The 24,321-nt window shown below is 41.0% G+C and overlaps 1 protein-coding gene across 2 annotated transcripts in view; it reads right to left on the bottom strand.

Moving 5' to 3' along the window:
* The window catches only part of LOC139233850 (glucocorticoid-induced transcript 1 protein-like), a 63,060-nt gene extending 39,349 nt beyond the window's left edge, over positions 1 to 23,711 (bottom strand). The window contains exons 1-2 of one of the 2 annotated variants that reach the window (XM_070864445.1): positions 23,115 to 23,711; positions 10,555 to 10,697 (exon numbers count right to left, since the gene is read on the bottom strand). In XM_070864445.1, coding sequence (XP_070720546.1) covers positions 10,555 to 10,697; positions 23,115 to 23,565 — 594 coding nt within the window. In that variant the 5' untranslated portion in view covers positions 23,566 to 23,711. The remainder of the gene's footprint in view (positions 1 to 10,554; positions 10,698 to 23,114) is intronic. The other variant, XM_070864446.1, reaches the window with a different exon arrangement.
* Between the last annotated feature and the right edge of the window lie 610 nt (positions 23,712 to 24,321).

Here is a 24,321-nt window from a genome sequence, read left to right as displayed (position 1 = left end):
GCCAGGCCACTGGTGCGACTTGTTTCGGGCGGTGGGCAAGTTCAGCCCCATTATTGCCTTTTGATTTCTCGGAGATGTGGGTGGGTGAAGAGGTTACCAAAACAAGTTTGTTTGCAACATTAAGACAGAGCATGAGGTTTCCAGAGCTAGCGCAAAATGCACTGCACTAACCCATTCCTTGGGCAGCAGTCAAACATACAAGACTTCTGCATTAAAACAGGGTGAATTGGACGCAATGAAAGGAACAAAATGAATTTCTGACTTTCAGCAAATCACAGCCATGGTGGCTCATTTTTTTCTGCTATGCAGAGTGCCATTATAAACCCTACAAACACTAGAAAGATGAATCCAGCACTACATACCCTTTCCAAAGCAAAAAAGTCACAAGGCTCTGTGCAGAGAAATGGAATGAGCGGAATTTGCAGCATATGTATTCAATGTCACAAAGGAGAACACATCATGGAAGAGAGTAAAACCACCCATGTTAGAACTCAAATATGGACAGATAAAAGCAAGAACATGCAAGAGCATAGTAATCTATTTATTCTAGCAAGTAAATCTTGCAATAATTATTGCAAAGCAGAACTGTGCAAAATGCTTTTTTTTTTTATATAATGGGGCTGGAATGGGAGAAGTTACAAGACAACTTAGATGAATGCACACCCAGAAAAACTTTAATAGGTAACAATTATGGCTAAGAAGAATGAACAAGAGAGTTAAAAGACCATGTAAAATCAGGCAAAAACCAAGTTACAATAAATTAGTGCTCACGTAACATTTACTGAAATCGCAAGTTAATATTGTTGCGCCGGTAACTTTGAGTTGAGTTTCTAGTTTCTGAAATTGTCAATACTGTAATCCGTGTCAGCTCCTCCCAGCACACTGGATGGAAACTGCTGAACGCGCATCAATAAATTTCAATACGCACTATATTGAAGAGTTAGGGAAAAAAATGCAGCTTAGCGAGGACACAGATTTGCTGCATGCTCTAGTACATAATTAAGTAGCCATTAAAGCTGCTACAAATAGAAATGGCATCCTAAAATTAAAGGTTGATTGCAAAATTTCAAGATTCCCCCCTCCCCTAAAAGTCTCAAGATCCTAGCCGAGAGAGAAAAGAAATTCAGGCCACCATACACATTTAGCACGAGATAACATCCCGTGTGAACTGTTTTTAAGAATCCGGTAAGAACTGATGTACATCTATCAACTCAACCCCATTTCACCCACATTTGACACAATGAATAGAGCCAGAGAAGGGGTTACCAAAAGCTTCGTCAAAGAATGGGGCTTCAAGCCAGGCCTTTAAAAAAAAAAAAGAGGGGGAACTAGAGGGGTTTAGAGAAGGAATTTCAGTCTGGGGCCTAGATGACCACCAATGGAAGAGTAGGATATACAAGAGGCCAGAGTTCTGGGGAGGGAGGGGTTACAGAGATGGGGAAAGGCAAAGCCACATGTAAACAAACAAGAGAATGAACATTTTAAATTGGCAGCCTTCAAGACCAGGAGCCAATGTGGTTTAGAAAGGTTAGAAAGGTTAGAAAGGTTAGAAAGGTTAGAAAGGTTAGAAAGGTTAGAAAGGTTAGAAAGGTTAGAAAGGTTAGAAAGGTTAGAAAGGTTAGAAAGGTTAGAAAGGTTAGAAAGGTTAGAAAGGTTAGAAAGGTTAGAAAGGTTAGAAAGGTTAGAAAGGTTAGAAAGGTTAGAAAGGTTAGAAAGGTTAGAAAGGTTAGAAAGGTTAGAAAGGTTAGAAAGGTTAGAAAGGTTAGAAAGGTTAGAAAGGTTAGAAAGGTTAGAAAGGTTAGAAAGGTTAGAAAGGTTAGAAAGGTTAGAAAGGTTAGAAAGGTTAGAAAGGTTAGAAAGGTTAGAAAGGTTAGAAAGGTTAGAAAGGTTAGAAAGGTTAGAAAGGTTAGAAAGGTTAGAAAGGTTAGAAAGGTTAGAAAGGTTAGAAAGGTTAGAAAGGTTAGAAAGGTTAGAAAGGTTAGAAAGGTTAGAAAGGTTAGAAAGGTTAGAAAGGTTAGAAAGGTTAGAAAGGTTAGAAAGGTTAGAAAGGTTAGAAAGGTTAGAAAGGTTAGAAAGGTTAGAAAGGTTAGAAAGGTTAGAAAGGTTAGAAAGGTTAGAAAGGTTAGAAAGGTTAGAAAGGTTAGAAAGGTTAGAAAGGTTAGAAAGGTTAGAAAGGTTAGAAAGGTTAGAAAGGTTAGAAAGGTTAGAAAGGTTAGAAAGGTTAGAAAGGTTAGAAAGGTTAGAAAGGTTAGAAAGGTTAGAAAGGTTAGAAAGGTTAGAAAGGTTAGAAAGGTTAGAAAGGTTAGAAAGGTTAGAAAGGTTAGAAAGGTTAGAAAGGTTAGAAAGGTTAGAAAGGTTAGAAAGGTTAGAAAGGTTAGAAAGGTTAGAAAGGTTAGAAAGGTTAGAAAGGTTAGAAAGGTTAGAAAGGTTAGAAAGGTTAGAAAGGTTAGAAAGGTTAGAAAGGTTAGAAAGGTTAGAAAGGTTAGAAAGGTTAGAAAGGTTAGAAAGGTTAGAAAGGTTAGAAAGGTTAGAAAGGTTAGAAAGGTTAGAAAGGTTAGAAAGGTTAGAAAGGTTAGAAAGGTTAGAAAGGTTAGAAAGGTTAGAAAGGTTAGAAAGGTTAGAAAGGTTAGAAAGGTTAGAAAGGTTAGAAAGGTTAGAAAGGTTAGAAAGGTTAGAAAGGTTAGAAAGGTTAGAAAGGTTAGAAAGGTTAGAAAGGTTAGAAAGGTTAGAAAGGTTAGAAAGGTTAGAAAGGTTAGAAAGGTTAGAAAGGTTAGAAAGGTTAGAAAGGTTAGAAAGGTTAGAAAGGTTAGAAAGGTTAGAAAGGTTAGAAAGGTTAGAAAGGTTAGAAAGGTTAGAAAGGTTAGAAAGGTTAGAAAGGTTAGAAAGGTTAGAAAGGTTAGAAAGGTTAGAAAGGTTAGAAAGGTTAGAAAGGTTAGAAAGGTTAGAAAGGTTAGAAAGGTTAGAAAGGTTAGAAAGGTTAGGAATGATGGGCAAGCAGGTGTGGGGTAGGATAGGACATGGGCAGCAAAGTTGGGAAAGTGGATGATGAGGGGCCAGCCAGGAGAGCATTGCCAGAGTTGAGTCTGGAGAGGACAAAGGCATGGATGAGAATTTCAACAACTGCTCAAAATGGATCTCAACCCCAAATACATAGGAACAGCAGGAAATAAACCAAATGAACAGAACCAAGGTCAGAACAGGGATACGCTCAGCTTACATAGGAAAGTTCAGTCATCAGTGTCATTCTACTATTCGAATGTTCACAGCTAAATTTAAATTGCGGCAACCTGGGCTTGTTTCTGTCTGAATACTGCATGTAGAAAATGCTGTGAAGAATGCCCATTTGATCAGAAAGGCAACAGCTACCTATTTGAAAATAAAATGCCATATTTGAGAGAGAGAGAGAGAGAGAGAGAGAGAGAGAAAGGAGAGAGAGAGAGAGAGAGAGAGAGAAAGGAGAGAGAAAGGAGAGAGAGAGAGAGGAAGGAGGGAGGGAGTGAGGGAGGGAGAGAGAGAGTAATTGCATTCTAAAATGGAGTAGGTTTTCCTACACACAAATAAGAGCTCAAAGACTTCAACATAGGGGCTCTTTCAAAGTTTGGAATGGATAGTAAATTAGAACATTATGCTTTCACCTCTGGCACCTAGGTTTGAATCCAGACAGCTGAAGTTAAAAAAAAGTATGACAGCTTTTAGAAAGCTTCTAAGCAAGTAGCCTCAACCCAGTTCCTAGAGGTCACAAGCATACAGTGCAAGAGGGCTCATAATTCAGCACTAAGCTGACAGCTTCAGTCTAAGGACAAAGATAGCTGGTGTGGGAAATTGAAACTCACTCACAGCAACTGTTCCTCTTCTGAACATAGTTGAGACACATTTTGGCAGTGCTTGAAGCTGACATCAAATGCAAGAGTGGAAAGTGGTCCGCCTACCAGCATGGGACTCACTCACCTCAATAAGCATGAAATTTATATCGAACAGATGCAAATGAAAAACTTCCAATCCAGGAGACAGCTCCCAAATTCTCCCCACCCCCCAAAAAAAAGAGAACATGCATCAGAGTACAATCCAGCAAGATGCACACCAGCATTTCACTTCTCTCTGCACAAAAGCATGCACCATTTTCAATGAAGCAGGTAAGCTGTAAATCAATGCCCAATCTCCTACATCACAACAATACCCTCCCTTCCCATTCTTTCTTCTCCTCCTCCCATTGCAAGTTATGATGGGCTTCAGGGTCTCTCAAACCAGAATCATTACAGGGTAAGACAGATTAACACTAAGGCCCCAAGTTTCCACATGATTTGCTCCTGATTTTTAGGAGCAACTGGTGTAGAACAGAGTATCTTAGAAATCGGAATTCTCCACATTTAGTTTGCTCCAGTTCTAGTCAGGTATTACAGTTTCACTTTGGAACAGAATTTTTTTCAAAAGGGGGCGTGTCCGGCCACTTACGCCTGATTTCAAAGTTTCGTGAGTGAAAATTTACTCCAAACTAACTTAGAATGGAGTAAGTGAAGATTTTTGTACGCTCGAAAAAACCTTGTCTACACTTTAGAAAAATCAGGCGTAGGGAATGAGGTGGGGGGGGGGGGGGGGGAAGGGAAGTCATTAAATTCTACAATCAATCCTTAGTTATACTTATACAAATAAATCCAACCTGAATAAAAATTTACAAGCAAAGAAAAGATTGTTCCCACCTGTGTGAAAGTGCTTCAGGCAGGCCTTTCATGTTGGAGACAGGCAGCGGTGTGGCGTCAGTATCTCGACGGCAGCGGCAGCAAGCTTCGAGCTGAGCTGCAGTGTTTGAGGTAGGCCTTCATTCTCTTTGTCGCTGGCCGTGAAGAAGCAGCACTGGACGGACCCGAGGCCATTCGGCCATGAGATAGCAGCGGCGTCAGTGGCAGGCCGGCAGCCGAAGAATCAACGCAGGACACACACAGCTCATTAAGGTTCTTGAGGCCATTCGGCCACACTTTAGGGGCGGCGTCAGTGGCTGGCTGGCAGCCAAAGAATCAGCAGCGGACGGACGTGAGGCCATTCGGCCATAGGATATCAGCGGCATCAGTGGCTGGCTGGCAGCCGAAGATACAGCAGCAGCCTTCGAGCTGTGAGGGGGACTGAGGCAGCCACATCGACAGTTTTATATTTAAATTTGCAGAATGGGTGCTGCATTGTCAACACCACGTATTATTGCAAAGTTGAATTGGCACTCTTATTTCTCCAAACACAGTCCTTACTTTGCATGCACCAATGCAGCACCGGTTCTGCAAGTTTAGCAGTGAAAAGCTGAACTCACTGATTTCAGCAGGTGATTTATTCACCAGTGCTGCTAAAAGCACTCCCTCACACACAGAAATATCAAAAAAATTAAAGTACAAGCCTTTGCAGGGGTCCAAGAAACAAATCTTCACTTTTTCTTCAGTATTTTTAAAAATGGCCGAGTGCCAATGTTTGAGAGAGACTGCGCGTGCGCGCACGCTGCAACGCGCAGGGTTGCCGGCACCACGAAGGCTAATTTAAATTGTACCCGCCCCCTGCTACTTAGAAAATCAGCGCGAGTGTTAGGCTCCGTCCCCTGCTGCGATGAGCGCGCCGCGCCAAGCAGACATCGAGCTCCAAGGAGCTCGAGAATATCGGACTTTTTTTTTTTAGGCGTGAAAAACAGGCGCCCAGCTCGGAGGTGCGCCGTTTTCACCGTGGCACGAAACTTGGGGCCTAAATGTCCTATTTTAACATGGCCGTCAAGGGAATTACATATAGGATTGCACAACTCCTGGGGAGAAACAGGACGCACACTCCAACAGAAGAAAGGAAACCATAGATTAGATAATTCCTCACCAGTCGAGGAATATGGAGACAGTATTAACCAAAGTTTAACTGTCACAAAAGATTTCATTTTATAGGCATCGTTGCTACTGACACCAAGTCATTAGCACAATCATAGATGTAGGAGAGGAACAAACACAAGAAGCAGCTGCCTGAACATCTTGCAGCAGATTGCAAAAGATAAGAAACATACTACACCCCCCCACCCACCCCCCCCCGGTCATGAACACAAGCTGGAATGTCATGGCAGTACAAACAGAAAACATAGAAAATAGGTGCAGGAGCAGGCCATTCGAGTCTGCACCACCATTCAATATCATGCAACTTCAGTACCCCTTGCCTGCTTTCTCTCCATACCCCTTGATCCCTTCAGCTGCAAGGGCCACATCTAACTCCCTTTTGAATCTATCTAATGAACTGGCCTCAACAACTTTGTGGTAGAGAATTCCACAGGTTCACAATTCTGAGTGAAAAAGTTTCTCTTCATCTCAGTCCTAAATGGCTTACCCCTTATCCCTAGACTGTGACCCCTGGTTCTGGACTTCCAACTACAGGAACATTCTTCCTGCATCAAACCTGTCCAATCCTGTCAGAATTTTACACATTTCTACAAGATCCCCTCTCATTCTAAATTCCAGTGAATACAAGCCTAGTCAATCCAGTCTTTCTTCATATGTCAGTCCTGCCATCCCAGGAATCAGTCTGGTGAACCTTCGCTGCACTCCCTCAATAGCAAGAATGTCCTTTCTCAGATTAGGAGACCAAAACTGTACACAATTTTCAAGGTGTGGCCTCACCAAGGCCCTGTGCAACTGCAAAAAGGAGAAACTACAAACAAACATACATTCTACCTATCCCTTGCAATGGCATACTGGACAGTGGTCCTAAGTGAACAGAAAATCACATTAGTAGTTGGGGAATGATTCTAATTTAGTGTTTCAATTGCTGCTCCTTTCTCTCCCCTCACCTCCAGCATTGAAAAAGCTCATTAGGTTTCAATTTGCATTGCACAGATACATTCCAGCAAGCTAAGACGCTATGAAGCCTAGCAAATGGAAGCAGTTCAGAAATACACCAGGGACAAGGCACTAGTGGGTTTCTCCTATCGGAGCTCTTCCAGATAAGCAGTCACTACTAAGAGATATGTAGAGATTTTTTGAATATAAAAGATGCAAATCCACTGTCTCTGGGATGGGGAAAAACTGCTTCACCAGTCCAAAAAAAAGACAGAACAGCACAAGAGAATAGTAATAGGAAATCTAAATATTTGCATGGGGCTCAAACTTTAAACATACAAAATTAAGCCCTCAAAAGGAAAGCGATCAGATCATCAAGTGGTGAGACTTCATAGATGTACAGTCATACATTTACTATGCTATATAAAATACAGCATCGAAGCAGATGGCCATTTTATTGCTGCAGTCTTGGTCGACCCATATATGAGCACATCAACAAATCTGGAGGTTTAACTAACAACTTCAAAACAGTAAAATGGAAAATATTTCATACAAATAAAACTGGCATACATTTGCTTTAATTACTAAAAGCTACTTTTTTTTTTAAACAAGTTAAAAGTTTCAAGTTAAATGGTTCACCTGGGCAGTCTTAGTTCCCAGGCTATCCAATATGAATTACATTATCTCAAATCTACAAGTCGGCATCACTTTCCCGTCTCCTAATAAATATGTACCCAAAAATGCCCACATCATTTTCCTCCCCTACACAGCAACATTAAGCCAAGACATGGGTTCAGACAAGACATTGCACAACAACTAAAGTTGTAATCAACCCTTATAATAACTGGATCATGGTAGACACAAAGGTTATTACAATCATGTCAGCTGAAGCTACATTGCACCAAAAATTTCTGAAAGAGATTTGGGTGCATCTGTAAATCAACCAAGCACAATCTTGCTGGAATACAGACATGGTAGTTTGATGGAGCATCTATTTAGGGTCTGTACTTTCAACCATGACCCAGGTTCTCTTTCAAGGACATTAACTTCACATTTTCACAATCACCACAAGTTAAATGACAAATGTGGAAAGTCAGGTTACTACAACAGTCAACAAAACCCCAAAGGTTCTACACTATAGCATTCAACTGTTTCTTCAGTTATTCCAAGGGGTTTTTATATACATTACACTACCTGTAAGTCTATTTCACATGTTGAGCACATTCTATCGGCTTTGTTGTTCGCTGTAGTGCATCGATTGGATGGCTGAACAGCTGAGTTTAGCAAGATGCCAAGGTCTCTTTCAGTTTCATGTGTAACTATTCAAAACCATTCATGGAGTTCATTGGTCACCTATTTTAACTTCCCATGTTCAGCACTTCACACTTGGGAATTATGCTGATATTTTATCCAACACATTCTGTAACTGGAGTGCCTCGAGATTCCAACACCTCACTTAATTTGGCAATGCATCATCAGCCAATCTGACCATTTTGTATTCTGTTTCTGCAGCCAGATCATTTGCACAAAACTAGAAACAGCAGTGATCTCAATATTGAGCCACGACTCACCTCACTCAGGACACCTGCTCCCTAAAACTCCTGACAACTTTAACAAATACTGGTCTCTTATCCATTCTGAAGGTTTACCTTGAATCCCCAAAGCTTTGACTTGAGCATTTCATGTGGACTTTATCAAAAGCCTTTTGAAAAATCAAAAGGAGATCACAATCACAGGGCTTGCCACAGTCCACTTGGAATGTCACTTGATCAAAAGAACTGAGGCAGGTCAGGCAACATTTTTCCCTTCTGAAACCATGTTGATTGCTGTTTATTAGACTACTGCTGGAGATAATATTGTTCACTCCCGATAATCAATTCCCTTATTTTATATGGCAGAGAATCAAGACTAACGGGTCTGCAGTTGCCTTTTTCTATCTACCGACCCCACATCCTCTCCATCACCAAGACCTCCTACTTCCACTTCCGTAACATCACCCATCTCCACCCATGTCTCAGCTCATCTGCTGCTGAAACTCTCATCCATGCCATTATTACCTCTAGACTCAACTATTCCAATGCTCTCCTGGTTCGCCTCCCACCTTATGCCCTCCGTAAACTTGAACTCATCCAAAATCCTGCTGCCCATATCCTAACTCTCACCATATCCCGTTCATCCATCATTCCAGTGCTCAGTCTAGCAATGTCACGATTTTAAAATTTTCATCCTCGTTTTCACATCCCTCCAATCCCATATCAATAACCTCCCTCAGCCCTACAATTCTCAAGGTCTCTGTGCTCCTCCAATTCTGGCCTCTTGTGCATCCCCAATTTTAAAATCGCTCCACCATTGGCAGCCATGCCTTCAGCTACCTAGGCCCCAAGTTCTGAAATTTCCTTCCTAATTATCTCCACTCTCCTCCTTTGAGACTCTTTAAAACCTTCCTCTTTGACCAAGCTTTTATTTAGTCACCAGATTCTTACATGACTCAGTTTCAAATTTTGTTTGACAGTGCTCCTGTAAAGCACTCTGGGACATTTTACTATGTTAAAAAGGTGCTACATAAAATGAAAGTTGTGATCACGTTATATTTTGAATGTGAGCATGTTGGCCCATTTTCCAATCTTCCAGTACTTAGTGTCCACTGACTCCCTTAATGTCTTCACACATCTCTGCCCTCATCTCTCTCAACATTTGGATAAATCCCATCTATCCATAGACATTTGTTTTGAGCCCTTATAGCCTTTCTAGGATATTCAAACTCTGATATCAGTGATAAATGTGACGTCAGTTTTGGGAGGCCATATTAGTCCTGTCTTCTCTTGTGACTACTTTCTTCAGATAATCATTTTGAGCCCATTTATCATTTATAGTTTTCAGCTCTTCTCTGATTAACCCTTTACTGTTGTCACAAGATTTTTTGACCTCAGCTGCTATGAATTTTCTGGGACACGATGATCAAACTTTTAACAGATTACAGCATTTCCCTGTAGTCATGGGTTAACCTTTTGCCCCTGCAGGATTTTTGGATGCTCCTTTTTTTCTTAATCTCATTTTTAATTTGTCTGCTCATCCATTTTGGGTTGCATTTCTTTAGCCTCAGCTTGCTGGTTTTCATTATTTATTTACCCTGATGCTCAACATTATACCTTCAAATGTTGCATCTGTCTTCTATTAAAATTTCACTAAATGTTTTCTCTACAATCTCTCCACCTCAGGATGCTACAACTTCCATTTTGTGTAAACCTTCTAGGTTAATAACAAATATCAGATCCAGCTAAGCATTGCCTCTCAGCTTTCTTGACGCATTGGATCATGAAGCAGATTTAGATTATGAATTCAAACTATAAATTAACTCCAAAAAAAATCAAAGAGGAAGAACAAGAAGTGTACAGGGGAGTAATTAAAACAGTAACAGTTATGATGCTTTTTCTACGGTTATAAAACTTGTCGTACGAGTTATTCTGGCCTTTGGAGTGACACTTCAGCTATTTATTGTACACAAGATTTCTATTCAAGATTGAAGTATTATATCTACAGCACCAGGATAATATGGTAACCTCAAGAACACTAAAGGGAATTTAAACTGTGCAAAGGTACATGTGTACGGTTCTACTGTCAAATACTGAAATTCATTTTCTACAAAATTTCAAATCTATATTTACTCCATTTTGCTGGTTTTCAAAAAATCATCATACATTCATCTGATCAATGCAAGACTAACTGCTGATGCTTTTCAGACGTGCCGATTATGGATCTTTAGCTATAATACCTGTGTAGCTTTCTCATTCTCCCACGATGTAGAGTCAATGTCGCGAGGCCACTGTCCTATCAGGTAAGGTCCGATGATGGTGTCAAGAGAGGAGGTACGTCGGATACAAGATCTTGTCTGATGAGACTTGGGTTTCTCAACAGCTGGAATAGAAAAAGTGGTCATTTTAGACTTAATATCAACTTTCTCTAAATTCCTGCAGTTATTGCAACCGAACATTTTTCTTTTGCCTGGCCTGCCTCCACTTTTCTGCCACCCCAATCATACCTTGACTATCAATCCTTTGCATTGTACAATGTTTATAAACTTAATATGGAGAAAGTTACATGATGCAGCCAATATGCAAGAGACCTTTCACCCACAAGACTTATGTTTGAAGCCAGCCTACACGAAGCATAGGCTTCCTCACTGTTGGCTGCAAGATACTATACAAAATTAGTTTAGACAGCCTCCACTCAATTGCTAGTGGTGATAAGATTAAAACCACCCTGATATTTCGCCTCACTATGCTGATGCAAGAATGAAGAATATCACATTTGCACAGTGCCAAGTGTTCTTGCAAGATGCAGGGTGGTGTAGAAATAGATTTACTCTGCAGCAGGCTCTGGTACATCTGATCTATAAAAGTACAATGTTCCACAGTACAAACATCCTTCATTTTAAATGAGAACCAAGCATAAAAAAGTGCATCATGGAATTAGGTTGACAATACTCTAAAGTGACACTTGATTTGAACTGCCATTGTCAGCACAAGCACACAATGGAGTTTTTCCAAAATGCACTTAACTAGCAAGATCGAAAATAATTTGGTTAATAGCATGCTCACAACACAGTCAAAGAGCAGCAATATTTATACCATTAAAAGTCACTGGGGAAGGGAAAGGATAACAAAGCATCAGGGATTAGAGGCAAAATCCTTCTTCACAAAGTTGCATGCAAATTGATTGTTGTAGGCCTCCGTTAAAAAGACCACCAACATTAATGGCAACGTTTCAACGGTGATGGATCCGACTACAGCCTCAGATAAAACAAATATTCCATATTGGAGAATGGTAAGTAATTCCTGAGGTGCCAAACCAATTTCAAATCTCAAGTCAGTTTATTCTTCGACCAAAGCCAGGGTAAAAATTCAGGATTGATGTAACTGACACCAAGAAGATCCTACTTTTTGGCAGGAAGTGGAACCAAGTATATTATACATTCTGGTCTTTGAAAGCCTGATTTGTGGAGTTACTGATTCTGCACTGAGAATAATTCATCTATATTCTCAAACTAAACTTCCTTTATGTACCCATTTGACAATCCACAGCAAAAGGATCTTATGCCTTTTAATTTAACACGTTTATTTTCCTTCCACCAAATGCACAGCTTGGGGAGAAACAAGAATGATACCGAGACGGGGGAGAAAGGAGGAATGGGAGGGGGGCTTAAGATTTGTGGAGCATATGTGCTAATCAGTATTTTTTTTTAAATATAAAAATAGCAAGGTTAAAAATTGCTTTTTTAAAAACCAATTAGGGCTGCAACAAAATTTTGCATGCAAGTGAATTCAAGGTTCCACTGAACAGGATGGGCTCCATCAGATAAGTATGCTATAAAGCAGTTGTCAACTTGGTTTTACAGAGCCATTCCAACAAGAATAGTAGAAGTGAAGTTGGATGTCATCAAAATATAAAATATATAATACATTCAATTAAATGTAATCTGGTTACATCTGCATCAGCAGTATGTTTGAAACAGATATGTTTGTATGCAATCTAATCAATATTTGTTTCATTGTCTATTTACGCAGCCACACTTCTATCATCTACCAAAATAGATACTTCTTGCTGACTGTTTTTCAAGATTGCACATCCTCTCCAGCAACAGGGCTCATTAAGACAGTAATCTCCGACTTGGCACGCACAAAGCAACACCCATTTACAGAAAATGCTGGCAATCTCAGCAAGTCGGGCAGCATCTGTGGGGAGAAAGTGTTAACGTTTCAGGTCTGCAACCCGTCGTCAGAACTCTGGTAATGATGAACTTATATAAAACCTTAGTAAGACCTCAGAGAGGATTGTGCAGTATTGGATCCACACTATAGGAAGGATTTTACATTCCACATTTAAAAAAACAAACAAGTCAGTTACCATGCAACAATGAAATATAGCCTGCTTATTGTGAAACTGCCCAAAAACAAGTGCTAGTCTTGAAGGATTTAACCAGTATAGATATACAGGTTGCTTTAGAATATGATGGAACATAGAAATTGCAAAATGGAAATTGGCCATTCGGCCCAACGAGTCCATGTTGGTGTTTACCCTCCACATAAGCAAATAGTTCTATTCACATTTACCTGCCCTGTTCCCATATCCCTTTATTCCCTTTTCTTTTATCCACCGAGTCTAATCTTGAATGATGATGCCTCAACCACTAATCCTGGGAGTGGATTCCACAGCCTCAACTCTGAAGAGGTTTCTCCTGTCCCCTGGTCTAAATCTCTTCCATTTAATCTTGTTCCAGAGCCCTCAACTACTGGAAAGTCTGCCTCCATCTACCCTGTCCCATCCTTTCATAATATTAAACACTTCTATCATATCAGCCCATAATCTGCTTTGTTATAATGAAAACAGAAGACCCAAGTTTTCAAGTCATTCTTTGTATTTCCTCATACCAGCAGCATCCGAGCAAATCTGTTCTGTATTCTCTCTAAAGTCCCAATATCCTTCCTATAGTGTGGACCCAATACTGCACAATCCTCTCACTGAGGTCTTACTAAGGTTTTATATAAGTTCATCATTACCAGAGTTCTGACGACGGGTTGGAGACCTGAAACGTTAACTGTTTCTCCCCACAGATGCTGCCCGACTGGCTGAGATTGCCAGCATTTTCTGTTTTTATTTCAGATTCCAGCATCCACAGCATTTTGCTTTTGTTTTCATCATTACCTCTTTGCTTTTGTATTCTCGTGATAAAACCTAGGATTTATTTTAGGTTGTTCCATGGCCTGATCACCCTTGTGAACCTGTATCCCAAATCCCTCTGCTCTTCCCCAGCACTGCGCCTACTTCCATTCACAGTATAACCACTGCTTTTATTTAACCAAATGAATCACTTCACACTTACTGGCACTGAATGTTTTAGTCAATTCCCCTATATCAATATCACTTTGTAGCTTCCTTTTGTCTTTTAAAGAATTAACTATTATTTCAGTATCACCTGCAAATTCCAAAAACTCTCTCTCTAGCCCTTTATACACATCATTGATTAAAAATAGCTAAAGGAAGTGACCCCAAACAGAACCATGTGGGACACCACCACCCGCTTCTAACCATTCGGGAAAAGTGCCGTCACTGTTTTCTGCCTTCTAACCAATTTTTAATCCAGTTTGTTATCCTCCCTCTAAATCCATTCCCTTAATCTTCCCTAGTAATGTCCCATGTGGTGTCCTGTCAAAAGGCTTTCCTAAAGTCCATGTATACTATATCCCCTGCATTTCCCCCCATCTATTACCTCCTCAAAGAATTCAGAGGTCTGTTAAGCACAATCTTCCCTTTTGAAATCTGTGCTGGCTACTTCTAACTATTTTCTCTATCGACATACATGGTAATTTTATATTACAACAACAACTTGCATTTACAAAGCATCTTTAATGTAGAAAAACATTTGAAGGCATTTCACAGGAACGGTATTAGACAAAAGTCGACACTGAGCCAAAGAAAGATAATAGGAGGGGTGATTAAAAGCTTGACAAAAGTAGGTTCTCAAAAAAAGACAATGACAGGCTTAGGGAGGAAATTCCAGAGCATGATAGTGTCTCATGTACTCTTGTCTAGTGTGGTTTAGGGGAAGGAAAGAGAGAAGGCAGCGGCAAGAAAAAAATATTAGTTACCAGTTTACCATGTACTGTACCAAATTTGACTCGTGCATTGGTCAAACACTAGGGAAAGGGGATGAAGTCTGGATTTGGCTTATACCCACACCTATATGGCACTACTGATGACCATAATATGCTGAATATTCTGAAAACCCAGGATGATGGTACAGATCACCCACAACAGACTATTGCCTCAACTGTCACATAGTCGAGACCAGTTCCACACAGTAAATTCCAAGTATAATGAAATCTCATGCAATTCCAACTACTTCTCCTACTGGCATAAGGATATTCAGCAGCAGTAACATCCACATTGGTAAGCTGCATTATGAAAGTGAAGTGATAGGAACTTGCCCGCTATGTGCTCAGTTCACTGGTTACCAATATTTTATCCTCCCAGCTCAGAGTCCTGTGAAAGCATTAGAAGTCGAGAATTACTACAGCAGTTGATTTCGTCTCAATTTAGTGTTACAGCCCAGCAACACGCCTATTATCACCCTTCACTTCTCCAACTCCATGTGAGATGGCCTACAAACATCCCGTCTCTCCCAAAACATTTCAGCTGGAGTGATATTTTACCCACCCTTCACCCCTCCTACTTTAGAAATGAAACTTGCCACCTATTCTACCCTTTTCATAACATGTGCAAGACGATAGCAATTACCTTGCACCCGCTGCTTGTCTGAATGTTCAATAAAGCCATAAAATGTATAAAGATGTGCAATGTCTCCTTTCAAACTTCCAATCAAACCATAGTACATCTAATTACAGCTTATGCCTCTGGACGAGAAAAACTGGAACTGAACTTATTTCCATTATATACAGTATTGAATAAAACACTCAAGGCAAGAAGCAGCGCAAGCCAAATACACACCAGCAACACCGCATTGTAATAATAAACTTCGTAAACTGTCCTTGTTCACCTATATTAAATCTATCACACATTTACAGGGCAAGGAAAGTTGCAATGATCTGAAGTAGTTGTGCTGCTTTAAGCTGAGCCAGTCAAACTTTCTTTGTAGACAGAGACGCCCTCATTTAATATTGCAGTTAAAGTTGTCAACAAGACAGACATGTTCTGGCTTCTCTACGGAATGAACACCTATGCTATTGTGCGCGTGTACACACACACACACGGGTTTGTTTCACAACTATGTTTCTTAGGCCACTTTATCAAGAGTCACGTCTTGACCAACCAATTTAAAACAGCGAGTTACAGAAGTCAGCTTTATGTTTCTGCAGAATTGTGGCTTCTGAGGACAGGTTAAGGGCTTTTGGTTAGACACATGGCTCCAATACCTAAAGCTGAAGCCTACAGTAAATGAAGGAACAAGATAAAATATTTATTTCAAAGTCTTCATTTATGAATTCCGATCAATTTCCCTTGGTTGAATTTACATTACATGCTGTGAAAGCTGCCAAGTAATTGAAATTACAACAAGCCTTCAATATCTTAATTTAACACATTTGTTATGTAGGATTACTACAATGTTACAGAACGTAGCTATTTGAACGGTAAAAGTGTACGTCACATGACTGTCTTACTCCATATAAAATAATTAAGCAGCATTAAAAAATGTAAAGCATTTAGATTTCTTCCTCCAATATGATCATTTTCCTAAGCATTAAAATTTCTCCACAAAAAGCTTGCTTTTCTCCTAACCAATAAAAAGCAATTGACTAATCAGACAGAAACCAGGCAATGTTTGCGGTGCTTAGTCTGTTTACTTGCACCAAATGCAGGCATGACGAGTACCAACTTGGACTTGAAATCCATTTGGAAATGAGGTAGAGGAATAACAAAGTTTTCACATTTGGAAGTTATTACAGGCATAAACCAGTGCCAGAATGATGGGTGTGGATTTATCCCTGCAATAACTTTATGCAGTAAAATTGGTGCCACCACCAATTTATGCTTCAATTGTGCAACATATCAAAGAACCCCCCCTACCTTTGTCATCTAGGTGCATTCCACGTAAAGAAAGACTTGCATTTATATATAGTGCCTTTCATGACCAGATGTCCCAAAAAGCTTTACAACCAATGAAGTACTTTTGAAGTGTAGTCACTGTTGTAAAATAGGAAACACAGCAGCCAATTTGCACACAGCAAGCTCCCACAAGTAGCAATGTGATAATGACCAGATAATCTGTTTTAGTGATGTTGATTAAAGGATAAATATTGGCCAGGACACCGAGGAGAACTCCCCCACTCTTCTTCAAAATAGTGCCATGGGATCTTTTACTTCCACCGGAGGGGGTTTAACAGCTCATCTGAAAAGATGTAAAGTTTAAAGTCGACAGTCCCCATTAATTTATATATATAGCAGGGCCTGTTGCTACAAGCATAGTCTGGATGTTTTGACGTAGGACTCATTTATTCACAAGGCGGCAACAATCTTCCAGCCCACAAACTGCAAAACAGCAAGAAATAAATAAGTGAAAATCACTTGCCTAGGCTTTAGAAGTTGTATTTTGAGAGTCTGAGTCATGTGGCTACAGACCTCGGTTGGGCACTCTTGCTCTTGACAACATTTCAATCATTTCATTTCCAGATGTCTGTGCTGGGGACACTATCAGGCACAGGTTAGATGCAAGATCAAAGTTCCCCTACTTTACCCCAATGCGCTCAACCCCCTTACCTAATTACCCATTGCCACAAAGCATTTCAGCACACATTAACTTGGTGGCTTTGCACAATCAACTCCTATTCACTGAGAACTCCATCAAAACTGCCTACACTCATTCCACTTAAATTCTCTTATAAAAAGGGAGAGACTTTCATTCCATCATTCATTGCTGGATCTAAGCTCTTCTGGCACTTTTTGAAATCAGTTAAAAATCTTTTTACATTCAGCTCAACTTATTGCATTGATGAGATCTCTCAAACTTAACGCATGAATCCCTCAAATTCAGAGGCGTGAAGAAAATCAAATTAAGCACATACCAGACCAAAATATCTCAATAATTAATGGAACTATATTGAGCTCATGAGAAGCACAAAGTGAAAAGGTTATTTGAATAGCCCTAATACTATAAATGGAAAATAGAAAAATAGCCAAAATCAGGGACAGATTTTAGTGCTTGTACTATTTTCAAATTGGCAGATTGCGGTATGGATCTCACCAAGCACATTCTAGATGCATTTGCACTCGGAATATCTAATGACCAGATCATAGTTGCAGGAACTTATTATCTTAGTTATGGTAGGGAAACATCGATTTGTTTTAATCACTGACCCACAAGTGAAATTATAGATCTTAGTTGGAATCCCTTACAAGACCCTCCTGAAATACAACCCAATAAACTGACAGATAGACCAATATGTCAGGAATTTCTGATGAAGCTCCACCAATTGGCTAGCTTGGAAGGGGGGGGGGGGGGGGGAAAGAGAAAGAAATGGAGTTTAAAAAATTGTAATAGTAACATTTTTAAAAAGTCAGCATTGTCCACTGTAGTGAATAAGAAAGATCACTTACTTCAGTATAGAACCAATGTATCCAGAAAGACACAGGCATATTCAGTTTCTACAGCATCTACTTTACTTTTGTCCTTTGTGTGCATGAAGAGGTTTAGTCTAACCTGACTGAGGCTCAAAGTGATTACCATTTCTACACTTGCCTTCAAAAAAAAACTAGGGAAAGGATAATAACCCAAAAACCCGATACAGCAATAGCCATTTTGGTTTCTGAAGCTGCAGATCTGTTATGTATTATTTAGTTATGCCTCAACGTAGATTATAAGGCACACAATTGCACATCCTTGTCCAACCTTGGGAAATAAATTACAATTTACTGCCTTTTAAATAAAGTTAGTTGAGATACTGTAACAAATGAGTTTATAATGTTGACAAAAAGCCCATTGCATGGAATTTTACAGACCACTCAATCTCACCAATAATGCAGTTACAAGACAAAACAGAGCTCTGCTCAGCCTCCAAATGCTTTAATGTGAGCAATAAGCTGACAAGTCAGCCCTTCACTCCACATTAAAAGCCTGAACATTGAAAAAAAATTACAGAGCCGTGCAGCAAACTGCTTGAAAAGCCCCAGAATTCAGCTGTGCAACAGTTGGTTATTCTGTACCCAGTCTGAAACTGAAGCTGTACAAGATTACCTCCTCCAGATGGTCTCGCATGTCTATTTTAAAAAAATAGTATCAGTAATTGTTCCCAATTCGGTACTGGGAAACTGAGGTACAAATAATACTTCTTGCAGCACACTGATCACATCATGCCGACCAGACAAGTTTAAAATAAATGTTCACCCACAATGCTAAAGAATACAAAGGCTGACTGGATTAAAGGGTACCAATGGTACAAAGCAGGCAGACCACAGTTATACTGCTGCCCTCTCATTCCTTTCTGCCCAGGAACAGCAGGGCTCTGTGATTGGTTTTAAAAGATTGGCAGGGAACTGACAAATAGGTCAGCTGCGCACAAGAACATAAGAAATAGGAGCAGGAGTAGACCATTTGGCCCCTCGAGCCTGCTCCGCCATTCAATAAGATCATGGCTGATCGGATCATGGACTCAGCTCCATTTCCCTGCCTGCTCCCCATAACCCTTTATTCCCTTATTCAAAAATCTGTCTATCTCCACCTTAAATATATTCAATGACCCTGCCTCCACAGCTCTCTGGGGCAGAAAATTCCATAGGTTTACAATCCTAAGAAATTCCTCCTCATCAGTTTTAAATGGGCGGCCCCTTATTCTGAGACTACGCCCCCTAGTTTTAGTTTCCCCTATGAGTGGAAATATCCTCTCTGCAGCCACCTTGTCGAGCCCCCTCATTATCTTGTATGTTTCGATAAGATCACACCTCATTCTTCTGAACTCCAATGAGTATCGGCCCAATCTACCATAAGTCAACCCCGTCATCTCCAGAATCAACCTAGTGAACCTTCTCTGAACAGCCTCCAATGCAAGTATATCCTTCCTTAAATACAAAGACCAAAACTGTATGCAGTACTCTAGGTGTGGTCTCACCAGTACCCTGTACAGTTGTAGCTATATGCAGATGGTGCAAGGCTATCGCCTTGAGGTGGTCTCACACCTCTCATCCAATGTCCTTTGTGTGGCTGCACCCGAATTACAGCAGTTTATGTAGAAGCAAAGCTGAAATCACTTTGCCGAGAGACAACTGTAGTACAGCTGGTCAGTTAGGATTTTATGGCCAAAATAGTCCAAACAAGACACTTATGGATTGCGGTAATTATTCTGGTTCCATTGTGGATTTTAAGTCAACACGAATCTATTAAAAAAAGGAGCGCAAAATATTTTCACTAATACCAAGTTGTTTTTCCACAGTTTGGAAAGATGCAGGATCCCTTGCAACAGCAAGTGTATCTGCCAATTTCTCCTAAATTACATACTCTTAAAAATAGTCAATGCAATTAGGACTGTGTGGCTCGTTTGCAAGTTATTAATGGATTTTAATTGTGATCAAAGCAGGTCAATAAATTGTGATCCACTGTAGTTGACAAATGTAAGCCACACTATCTATTCTCCTCCAGCCCCTTTTACGAGTTTACAGCAAATACTGACCTTTCCTCCAAAATATTCAACATGGAACATATCCCACCCCTCCATGAAATGGTTATATTTCAAGAATCAATTTACCCATGACTTTCTAAATCATTGCAACTGATCACAGGCTCCTGCATGTGCGCAAGCCCTACAACCCGCCAAGATCTCTGCATTCCTCCAATTCTGGTCTCTTACTCATCCCCAATTTTCATTGCTCCACCATTGACGACCTCACCTTCAGTTGCCTAGACCCCTAACTCTGAAATTTCCTCCTAAAACCTCTGCCTGTCCTTGAAGACCCTCCTAAAATCCCACCTCGTCACCTGCCCAAATATCTTACGTGGTTCAATGTCAAGTTTTGTTTGCTATCGCTCCTTGGTAGTGCCTTGGGATGTTTTGTTGTTAGGCATGATTATAAATGCAATTTGTTGTTGTTAAGGCCACGCCTGCATACAGAAAGTATCCCAAGGCTGTTCTTGCAGATAGGAATTCCAAACTCCCCCTCAACCCCCACCAATCCCAGAAAAGTCATTAATAACTTGCAAGCATGCCACAACCCTGTGTTAAATGCAGTCTATATATATGCCAGTAAATAAGATACACAAAACTGAGTATTTCATCACCACACAAAATCCAGCACTCCAGCCTTTAACAGCTGCAGCAAACATGCGTGGGAACAAAGTGCTACAACCAGCAAATATTTAGTACGGTTAAATAAACTACTGTAGATGGTGGCTGATCTCATGAGAAAGGGTGGCACTGTCTGAACATGGGTCTGTGCAGATAAGTGGAAACGTCTGCGTGCCGTTTACAACTGGATCCACCCCACGTGCAAGCTCGTTGATATGAGCCTATCTTCATTCAAAAGGTCAACCAGTTTACGTACTGCACCTTGCACAACAAGGAATCTAATTAAACGCTTCATCAGCTGTTTTGGCCAGAAAGTTTAGAAGCCGAAAGTTTTACTTTTAAAAACATAATTTATTACAGCACCATCTCAGTTCTGTACAAGGTTCTCATTTTGGATGTGAAATAAAAATTGATTTCCTCTTTTTCAGTATTACAAGCAAAAGCTGTCAACTAACTGCAATTATCACCCAATTAATGGATGTTAAAAGTTTTTGTAAATTGTACAGGGTTACATTTGGAGGTTGTGATCTTTGCTGAAATATTGGCATTACATGTAATTAGATATCCTAAGCCCCACAGTGGAACAGAAAAATCTGAATCAAGTGCAGACTAAACATATTCGGAAGATTTTAAGCATCTATATAACTTCAATAATAACTTATAGTTTAACTTGCTTATAAATATACTGTCTAATATTTGAATTAACAGTAAATTTTATTTTATCTTTCAATGGTATCTTTTTTTTTTTAAATGATGCCCCAAGGGTACCACTCCACCCAGCTCACTAGTTTCTTTATGGAAAAGCTACATCAAATGTCAAAAGCCTACAGATTCTCACAGCTGGAAGCATATTACTTGGACACTTCCACATTCATTTTGACAGCTTCACCTACTCCAAACACATTCAATGTGATTACTGTACATAAGTAATATAGCATAAATTCTATTGACATTTGATTAGTTGGATTCTTTTCTATTAAACTCCAAATCTGAACTAGCTTTCTTTCCTCCCAAAACAAAATGCCCAAAACACTCCTACCTGTATATTTGGCCCGTGCAGTCAAAATGACCAAACTGCATTTTAGTACATAAAATAATTAGATTTTAAAAAAAAACAGTACAGGCAAGTTAGCAATCCAGTAACAGCCCAACACTGGAATTCAGCATTTAGTCTCATTTACAAAACTCAGTTTATGCGATACTTGCACAATTTGCATTAAGACTATTACTTCAGAACTAGATTGAATAATAAGAGGAAGATAAAATAAAACTTACTGCTTGGATGTGTTGAGTACAGTTAAGTCACATTCATAGACTGTAGAGGCAACTTATCTTGTTGGACTAAACAATACTGTTATCAGCTAGTTAACAATTTAGCATAGATCAATTTGAAGTACCACCTGAAGTCTTCAGAGACCACTATGGATGTGTAGTCATGCCCACTGTTCCAATTGCTACACAAAAGTCAGTGCCCTTTTAAAATATAGGTCGTAAACAGTTGTGCACATTAAAAAGCAATGCTGTAGAATATTGTGTAAAATCCAAAAGGCATCACCAGCCAACTATTTTTCCTTACAAAAAATAAATTTCCCTTTCCTGTCTCCCTTGTTCAGTGCTTCTAGATATCTCTGCAGCCATTGTAGCAGTTCAATGTAAAGGTCAAATGACAGTTTTGCACATTCCTGATCCAATCTGATGCCAGTCTTAGGTTTTTCATTGCTACTGTCAAAATAGAGTATGAAACGAGAAAGAATTAATATAAAAAAACATGTAATTTACTCAAGAAGTCACAGCTACCAGTGGTAAGTGGTTGCAGTTCCAGACTATCTATCTGTCATTAAGGGGAGGGGGTAGAGTGTGTGCAAAACAAATACAATTGAAAAATCAAAACATGCAAACCTTGGATTTTTAAAATAGAAACTACAATGTATACAGGAAAGGGTGGGGGGGGGGGGGGAGAGAGAAAGAGGGACTGGGAGACCCCCACGTTAGGAACAGGAGTAGGCCATTCAGCCACTTGAGCCTGTTCCGCCATTCAATTATCATGGCTAATCTGCGACTAATCGGCCGTTGGCCCCATACCCTTTAATACCGTTGGGTAACAAAAAGCGATCAATTTCCGATTTAAAATGAATTGATCAATCAGTTGCTGTTTGCGGAAATGTTCCAAACTGCTACCACCCTGTGTGTGTAGAAGTGTTTTCAAATTTCACTCCTGAAAAGGTATGTCTCTAATTTTTTTTTTTAAAAAGACTATGCCCCCCTAGTCCTAGAATCCCCAACCAGCAGCAATAGTTTATCTCTATCTGTTCCCCTCAATATCCATAAAAACTTCGATCAGATCACCCCTTCAACCATCTACATTCCAGGGTCTTACAAGCCCAATTGGTGTAATTTAACCCTTGGACTCCGGGCATCATTCTGGTAAACCTACGCTGCACTTCCCTGCAAGGCTGCTTAATGAAGGCAGCTTTCTCCAGATACACACACACAAACAAACAAAATATATACATCTTTATAAAAATAGACCGTCGGTGAAACTTGCTTTGGAAGAGGTCAGTGCCACCGCTGCTCGGGATTGCGGGAGCAGGTGCAGTACCTTTGCTGACGGGAGGAGCTGTGCAGCAGGAGGTGGACTGGCCGCCTTTCCTCTCGCCGGACGGCGCCGCTCTCCAGGCCGCCTCTTGCTCGGCCGGCCCGGGGCCGGTGGAGGTGGAAGTGGCGACGGTGGTGTGGAAGACGGCGGCGCTGCTGCTGCTGCGGTGGTGGCTCGCAGCCGGCGGCGACACGGACGGAGCTGGGGCGGAGGGCGAGGTGGAGGAAGAGGTGGTCGAGGAGGAGCCGCCGTGGGCCAGCCTTTGGCCGCCGCCGCCGCCCGGGCTATTGTTGCTGGCGGCCGCCCGCAGCTGGAAGGGGACGGTGGCGCGCAGCGGCTGCGGGCGGCTGGAGGTCGGCGAGCCGCTAGGCCGCACCCGCGGCGCCACTTGAGACGACATGGCGGCCCCTCGTCCCGTTCGAGAGAATTCTTTTTTTTTTAAAAAATAATAATTTAAAAACAAACAACAACAAATGGCGGCTGCTGCTGCGCCCCGCTGGCTCCCCTTGGCTGACGATCGGCTAACCCCGCGCTGCTCGCCACTGGCCCCCACACTGCACACAACACTCACTCTAACTTTCCTTCAGCCGCGAGAAGGCCGCCTCCGCTCGCGCTCCTCGCTCCTCACTGGCCGCCCGCCCGCCGACCCTCTCGCCCATTGGCTCTCTCTGCGCGTCGCTCAAAGCCGCCGCGGCCAATCGCCGGGGCAGAGCGGCACCCTCTGGGAGGGGTGGGGGGGGGGGGCTGGAGAGATAGCAAAGGCTGATTGGCTGCTTCGACCCTTTGTCTCCTGATTGGGCGAGCCTCAACGTCGCTCAAGGCGGGTGGCGGCTTGCGCGCCGTTGTTGATTGGACCCGCCAGGAGAGAGAGAGAGCGCACCATGGCAACGTTCACCAGTGATGTCACAATCGAAGTGGCTCGCGCGGTCACGTGACCGTCTCTCGGTGGGTTTTACTACCAGTCTTTGACGTCACAGCAATAATAAAAATAATGGGAAAAAATCCTCCCATTTCTCAATGAATGTCGAATGAAATGGCTGCTCTCTGCTCATTGCAGTCTAATAAGCTGACGTGCAAATGATCATTTTTACTGCAGTTTCCTCACACTGTTTTTACTGTCACTGTTTTTATTCCACCTCGGCCTCCATCACCTTCC

This window comes from Pristiophorus japonicus, chromosome 21, assembly GCF_044704955.1.
Source record: "Pristiophorus japonicus isolate sPriJap1 chromosome 21, sPriJap1.hap1, whole genome shotgun sequence".
NCBI lineage: Eukaryota > Metazoa > Chordata > Chondrichthyes > Pristiophoridae > Pristiophorus > Pristiophorus japonicus.
Note: the sequence above shows the minus strand (reverse complement) of the source record. Positions and strands in the feature narration are given on the sequence as shown.